This window comes from Pagrus pagrus, assembly GCF_965226575.1.
Source record: "Pagrus pagrus genome assembly, chromosome: 7".
Lineage (NCBI taxonomy): Eukaryota > Metazoa > Chordata > Actinopteri > Spariformes > Sparidae > Pagrus > Pagrus pagrus.
This window is the reverse complement of record NC_140191.1, coordinates 3,833,155-3,840,960: the sequence shown is the minus strand read 5'-3', so window position 1 is coordinate 3,840,960 and position 7,806 is coordinate 3,833,155. Positions and strand designations below refer to the sequence as shown.

Below are 7,806 nucleotides of genomic sequence, written 5' to 3'. Positions count from 1 at the left end.
AAAAGACAAAAAGGAGGAAAAATAGGAGAAAGTTTTAGGAAACTGAAGGATGGAGAGAGGGGGAGGAGGAGGAGGAGGAGGGAAGCGTCTTGGGAAACAGGGGAGGAGGGATGAAGAGGGAGGGGGGGCATCAACAGCCCTCTCCCCCCCCCTCCCCAGATGAAGAGGAGGCTGCCGGGCGCGCTGCTCTCCGCCGTGCGTTTGTGTTTGTTCCCTCTCAGCCACAACGCGCCGAACGCACCGATCCGCTCCGAGCCAAACCAAGCCAAGCCGAGCCACGGCGTGCGTCTGCGTCCCCTAAACGCACCCCCCGCCTTCACCACTACAACCACCACCACCACCACCACCACCACTACCACTACCCCACCCTCGCCTTCACCGTCTCCGATCAGTGGCCATGGAGCCGTAAAGCAGCCTCAGTGAGCTTCAGCGTGTGAACCAGCGGCGGATACGAGGAGAACAGCTGAGACCAGGCGGCTATGGAGGAGAAGCGCAGGGAGGCTGGAGTCTAGACTGCACGCACCAATCAACACTTGTCCGGATTACTTTTTGGCCGCATCTTTTTGTGAACTCTACCACCACAGTTAGAGCAGGGATCCTCTTTATTTTCTCTCCATCTCAGAGATATCGTTGCACGGCGAGGATGCAGGGGAAGGAGGCGAGCTTTTGCACGGGATGCTGGAGACTAACGCTGCTGTCGTGCGTCCTGGCGCTGCACTTGATGTCTGTCCACGGTAAGAAAACTGTCCTCCACCGTGCACTTTGTGCACGTTTACCGCTTTTTAGTTGTCTCGCTGCTGCAGCAGTCGTCTCTGTGGGGTTCGGGGTACCTAAGCGCACTCCCACAGGGCAGCCAGAAAGGAGGTCAGTGAGGCTCTGATTGTAGGTTAGGAAGCTCTTCACACTCATCTGGCAGTCAGAGACTACTGGTTGGTAAAATGTGATGAAATAGTCCAAACATTATATTGTTTTTGTCGCTACAAACTGGAAATAAATGGTGTTTTTGAAGAATGCATCCTCAAAAATGCACATTTTTATGGATAATGCATCAAATATCGTCTTAATGTTTTAAATATGAGAATTTTTAATTTTCATTCGGATGCCTTGGACACACTTATGTCATGATTAAGTGATTATTGAACGCTATGTTCCTGCAGGAGCGTTTTGAGAGATGCCACAGAAGACACAATAAAATGCCATAAAGCGAAATTAGGTCACAATAAAGACGCATGTAGACGATCCGAGTCCTTATGAATATTATAGAGACACAACAGGAGGGAAAATAGGTCATTATCAACCGATTGGACACCCTGCAAGACCTAATTAATTGAAATATTTTAAGATTTCACACATTTAGGAGGGAAATCTTAATATATGAATGAACAATAAGATCACTATCAGCTCAATGCTGCATTGTAAGTCATTACACACCATGAGGGGGGTTTAAAAAAAATGCCATTTAATGCCAAGGAACACCGGTAAGATGGTACAGTGGCATCTTAGGAGATGCAATCACCGCAAAAAGAAATCAGGTCAATACATCGACTCTTGGACTTTTGCTGTAATCCACTGTAGGAATATTACAGGAGAAATCAGAGGGATGTGTGTGACAGTGACAGCGTCCAGCCGATGCAGTAAACCGGATCCCTGGAGGCGCACTGGCACTACAGCCACACAAAGGCGAGGATTAGGGCCGGGGGGACCTGCTGAATAATTCATGAGGGGGATCTGGACGAAACATTCTGATACACAGAGAGGAGAAAACACAGCAGAGTAAACATAAAAGAAGACGAAGAGACACGGAGGCTTTCTGTCTTTCTGTCTTTCTTGTTCTCTGCGCCTCTTTGTCTGAGATTCATTGCGCACGGCGGGCTACATTACTGTCAGATTAATAATGCAGGAGCGTGCACGAGATGAAATCAGTCTGGCGTTATAATCCAATATAATCTGGCTGATTCCTGTCATCGCAGTGGCTGGAGATTCATGGCCAAGAAGTCCACAAAGAAAAAAAATAAAAATGAAAAGATGATGTTGTTCTTGTGTGTGTTTGACTTGGAGCGCAGAGGTTCGCCTGGAAGATTTTAAAAGAGGGGGAAAAACTCACATGAGTCCAAAAGACATGTTCCCCTGACAAGCTGCACATCTGAGCCAAATGCTAATGATTTAACACACTGACCAAATGATGTCCTCTCAGCCTGCAGCTACAGTTTTTACTTTTAAAGGTGATGGATGTGAGGTGTTTTTTTCTTTCTGCATGCAGAAAATACAGGAAACACATGAACGCATCGTGCACATGTGAATATGAGAACATACATTTGGGAAAAAAAGCTAAATTTAGCAGCAGAATGTGAAATAGAAAGAAATAACAGTTTCACACTGTGACATCGATGTTTCGTGTTGCAGAGACGCCCCCTGTGCTTCATGCTCCCAGTCGGAGCTGCTAACTGCACGGCTAACCGAGCTGAGCCAACAGCAGCTGCAGTTTAGCAGCAGTTAGCGTTTACTGATACGCTGCCCCCATTTTGGTTTTTGGAGTGAATTTCACGTGGCCAGTTCTTACATAATGCGCCTTTAAGTATGAAGCTACTGCCAGTAAACAGTTAGCTTAGCTTAGCATAAAGACTTGAAGCAGGGGGAAACAGCTAGCTTGGCTCTGTCTGAAGGTAACAAAATCCACCTGCCACCACCTTTAAATTTGACTTATTAACGTGTTATCGTGTCTGTGTAATCTTTGAAGTGTTTAAACATGATTTCTTGTTTTTGCGGAGGTTGTTTGGGAGCATTTATTTACTTCTGGAGGTACTTTCAAGGCTTTAAACGCATTAGCTAAGTGGACTAAGCTTTAATCATAGCTGGACGGGCCAGAAGTTGCGCCCCATACTTTGGGGCTAGGAATAAGGTGGATAGGTCCGTTGGGGAGTCGAGTGGGTCGAGTGGCATATTTCCCAGAATGTCAAAATATTCTGTAAAGGGTTGGTGTCTGCATAAAGTTTTTTTCTAGCATGTTGGTTTTGATTGACATTAGCTAATGCTATGCTAACAGATGGTTGACTACAAAGCTAACAGCAAGCTCATAATGCGTAGGATGATCAGTAACCAGCAGCATTCAGTGTCCGGTTGATCTGCTCCCACAAATGGACTTTTCTGTCTCTGTTGTGATGGTTTCTGTCTGGCACAGCTCAGGACAGACGGGCACGGCCAGAACAAGCTTCTCCACCATTTTCTTGATTACCGTGGTGACGGGTGATAAGCCCCGGCCCATCTCAGATTTGATCAGTTGCCTGAAAAAGAGCGACCGTGACGCCAAATGAATATTGCATCACAGCCTTTTATAAAGTGATACGATAAATGATGAAACCATGAGTTTTGGGGGCATAACTGCCTCGTGGTCGACCCCGACTTGAAGCACTGGGGTTCAACTCTCAGCATAGTCTTGTCTAATTAAGTGCCCTTGAGCAAAGCATCTCACTCCCTGCTGCTCTGGAGGCGAAACACCAGCTGGTACCTCAGTAAGAGCGACGCTGATGAAGAAGATATTTTTTTTCTCCCTCGCACTGCAAGTGATCCCCTTTTTCTTTCATCATTTTTAACTGCTGGACTCATGAAAGCATCTCCCGCTGCAGGAAGATTATTTCAGCCAGTTTCAACAAAAATCTGCGTGTTTAAAATGAGCCTGTATGTTGAGACGAGACAGAATAATTCAGGTCGCTGCTCTGGACTCTGTACATGTTCATGATGTTAGTTCAGCTTGTCAGCACGCTAAAAACAAAGTACAGCTGATGGGACTTTCATCAGTTTTGCAGGTGTTTGGTTATAAACCAAAGTGTTAGACAAATTCAAATTTTGGCCTGATGATGGCGCTAGAGCAGGGCTGCCCAAAGCGGGACCCGTGGGCTGGGCTTCGCCTGCCATTGACTCCACCAGATGTTTTTAGCTAGAAACATCTGGCGTGCAAAAAATTATGTAATTTTTTTGTAATATAGAAATGCTCTTTCTAAAGTAGGATCCCTAATTATCTGGCAGGCATAGTGACACTGTGCAGGAAGTCAGTTAATTAAGGGAACCTGGGATCCTTTGATACAATTTTATTTTGGTTCTTCAGTTTTGGGCCATTCAGGGGATAAAGTTTGGGTCAGAGTGTCACCAGACTTATTAGGATTCCTCCTCTGGGGTTAATAATGTACCTGTACAAAGATTCATGGCATTATATCCAATAGTTGTTGAGATATTTCAGCCTGGACCAACAACCGAATCACCATCATTGGTCAGGTTTCGGAAAAGATCATGTTCTGGCTTAAAAAATGGTTTTGTCGCCACAAACGTAGAAAATGTCTCAACGTCTCATTAAAAATATCAAGTTGTTTCACTTCCATACATGAAAGTCAGCTCATATACATGTAATGTGAGCATGACATGACACATGACACATGACACGTATGATGCCTACAATTCTGATTGAATTTGTGATTTGCAGAAATGTAAAAAGCCAACATCGTATTCTGGTTGCGGGGCGACCGAAGTGTTGGACCAACCACCCTCTGAGCCGTGCAGCTACTGTAGCTAAACCTGTGGTGATGAGATGGAGATTTGTGCAGTGTTTGGAGATGAATACAGGACATTAAAATAATAAAACACAACACAATCATCTTAAATTCATGTTAGAGTATAACCGAGCTCTGTGCGACTGTCACTGTCCATCAGTGCTGCAGCAGTGACTTTGTGTCCGCTCAGACTCAGGTGGATATTTAACAAAAAAAGAGGTTGGCAGATCTGGTGCAGACTTCCCTAACACAACCTTGGGCTAACCGTCCTCCTCCATCCCCTTCACACACACACACACACACACACACACACACACACACACATGCACACATTTTCTCGCTTCACCGGTGGAGGGTGGAGGCGGCAGCTTGCCCCACATCTGTGCACGATGCTCAGACGACCGTGGCCAACTGCCCTGAACTGACAACCGCCGAGCAGAACGCCGTCAGTCATTTCCTGTCGGCTTTTTTTCTCCGGTGGCCATTTGCAATCCTCCTCCTACTGTGTGTTTAATAGAGATGATATGCCGCCGTCCCTCCCTCCCTTCCTCCCCTCCCCCTCCCGTGCTGGTAGATGGGTGATTGACGGAGTAATGGTTTTCTCATTTCTGCACAGAAACTGCTGGACGACCACTCTCTTCTACACACATCTTCTGTTCTTTCATCCTCCTCCTCCTCCTCCTCCTCCTCCTCCTCCTCATCCTCTCAGCTTCTTTTTTCTTCTCTCTGGCCTGCTGACACATATCTGCTAGCTGGCAGATCATCTTTGATGTGCACTGGGTTAATCTTCTCGCCAAATCCTCCCTCCATGACTCCACTAACCCAGTGCAGCCGTTATCTGTTTTTTAATTGCAGCGTACGGAACAATAAAAAAAAAACTGCACAAAGAGAAATTAACAATCATGAGATTTTTACACCGTCTGCAGCTCTGGTTATTGGCGAACAATGGCTTTGCAGTCTCTTCCCTCTGCATCCTCTCTGTTGTCATGGAAACCACACACACACACACACACACACACACACATTCTTTGACACCGGCTGGCAGAACAGCGTGTTCATATCGCCGCCATGAAGCGTTTGCGCTTCGAATATCATTAAAAGGCTCAAAACGTTGGTTGGGTTTTGGCACACGCTGGAAGTTCTCACCAAGCCTGGTGGTTCAAAACCGCCTACTGACCGTGCATGTGTGTGTGTGGGTGTGTATCTGTGTGTGCCAATGGGTGTAGTCCATCATTCCCAGCTCTGATTTGCAGATGATATCATTATCTGTCCTGGCGTATTCATTATTTCTGCCTAATGAATCTCAGCAGATGTACACGTTCCACTGTTGACTGTACAAACATCAACGCTTTGACTCTAATCTGTCGCATTTGTCGCTTCTGTGTCACCTCACGGATCGTCTTAAAGTTCGTCTTGGAAATATTTATTTTGGGAAGTCGTGTTCAGAGTCAGCGTCGCTGTTTCTTCAAATCTCACTTGAAACGTTCAACATCTGAGAGACTGAGTGATGGACATCCAGAGCAGACAGAGTTGACGTCTGATGATTCATCAACTAACTGCTGTTGGAGCCGTAGTTGACCCACTAATGCAGAGTAACTATCAGTAATATGCAGACGTGTTAGCAGAAGGAAAGACTGCAGTGATGTCAGTAGTCTGAGTCTGGTAACGGTAATGAGTTTTCATTGAGTAGATCTACGAACATCATGTAATATCTCTTTTTCACTGCAGACATTTTGATGTATCATTTGACGAAAAGCTCAGGTGTAGCTCGTAAAATTAATGATGACCCTGTTCTGTTTGAGTGAAGCAGCTAAATGGTATTCAGCCTCCATTAATTTTAATACCTACCTGTGCTTTTCCGACTGTGACGCGTCAAAATGTCTCTTTTAATGCCGATATTGGACGATTCTCCACCTCCTGATTTATGGTCAGTGCCAATGCAGGAAGTAGTCGGAAGAGCTGTGTATGACGAGATGTTATGTGTCCGTCTTCGTGTTGTTGTTGTCTTGAAAGTTGAGTTCCCGACACTTAAATAAACAAATCAATCAATCAACCATCATGCAGAACGTCTGACATTCATGCAAGATACCAAAATGTGCATCCCAACGCAGACGTGCAGTTAATAGTCACATTTTTACTGAACATAGTGAAAAAATGTTTCTTTTCTTTACTATTTTAACCAGGAAAAATCCACTCTGTGTCAGTTCTGCTTTCCAGAGAGTCCTGAGCACTTACACTACATAATTAAAGACAATAAAAATGATAAAACACGAACCCCTTTGTGCCCAAAGACTATATTTAGCATGGTAAGCAAAAAAAATCACTTCTCAGGCGAATGTTTTGAACAATTTTACATTTTTTCCACCAAAGGACACTCAAGTGTTCAGTCACAGACACAAATGTTTTGCACAGACATTATCAATCATTATAAAAACGTCACCACTGAACATCATCTGGAGTTTTTGAGATTGTTTTCCAATATTGTCATTCTTGTCTGTCTAGATTTGGCAAAAGACAAACTGATAAATGAAAAAAAAATCCACAATCTCAGTACGTTTGTTGGATGAGACTTCTGTGGAGAACTCATAATAAATCCTGCAAGATTCTTCATTTAATAAAATGTAACAAACCCAGATATAAAAATAACTGACATGTTTTGACAGTAAGTTTCCCCAACTAGAATTAACAAGTAAAAGATTGCTTTAGTTTTTATATGGAGCAAAAGAAACAAGCAGACAGGGTCTCAACCCAGTTTTTATGTCGAATAAATGTCAATCGGTCTTTCCAAAAGTCTGAGATGACGTCCTCAGATTTGTTTTTATTCTGTCCTGAACCCAAAAATACTCAGTTTACTGTCATCGAGGAGGAAACAACCCAGAACATATTCACTTAACATTAAATTAACTGATTAAATCACATTTTAAATTAGATTTTTAAGTCACATTTGAATCATTTTCACATTAAACAACTGATTAAAAGTAACCTAATGAGACTCATCTTAATTTCCAGCCCTCGTCATCGTGGTAGAAGGCGTTTTTGGATTACTTACTAAATAAAAGACGAGGCGTCTTTTCTCCCGGGGGAAACAGGGAGGGACAGAAAGTTTCCTCGCAGCGGTAAATTGAGATCGGTGGCGGCTATTATGTGCTTCGTCCCGGATAAATCTGTTTGTTGGGAAACTAAATGATCCTAATCTCATTTGTAATATCCTCCCACCTGGATGTGCCTGCGGGCCAACATTAACATACGTAGGTGGCCACTGGCT

General features: G+C 44.2%; 1 protein-coding gene across 10 annotated transcripts in view; it reads left to right on the top strand.

Annotated features, from left to right (window-relative positions):
• The first annotated feature begins 113 nt into the window (after positions 1-113).
• The window catches only part of cspg5a (chondroitin sulfate proteoglycan 5a), a 58,536-nt gene continuing 50,843 nt past the window's right edge, over positions 114-7,806 (top strand). For 4 of the 10 annotated variants that reach the window (XM_084358249.1, XM_084358245.1, XM_084358242.1 and 1 more), the window contains exon 1: positions 114-734. In XM_084358249.1, coding sequence (XP_084214375.1) covers positions 644-734 — 91 coding nt within the window. In that variant the 5' untranslated portion in view covers positions 114-643. The remainder of the gene's footprint in view (positions 735-7,806) is intronic. The other 6 variants (XM_084358248.1, XM_084358244.1, XM_084358240.1 and 3 more) reach the window with 3 other exon arrangements.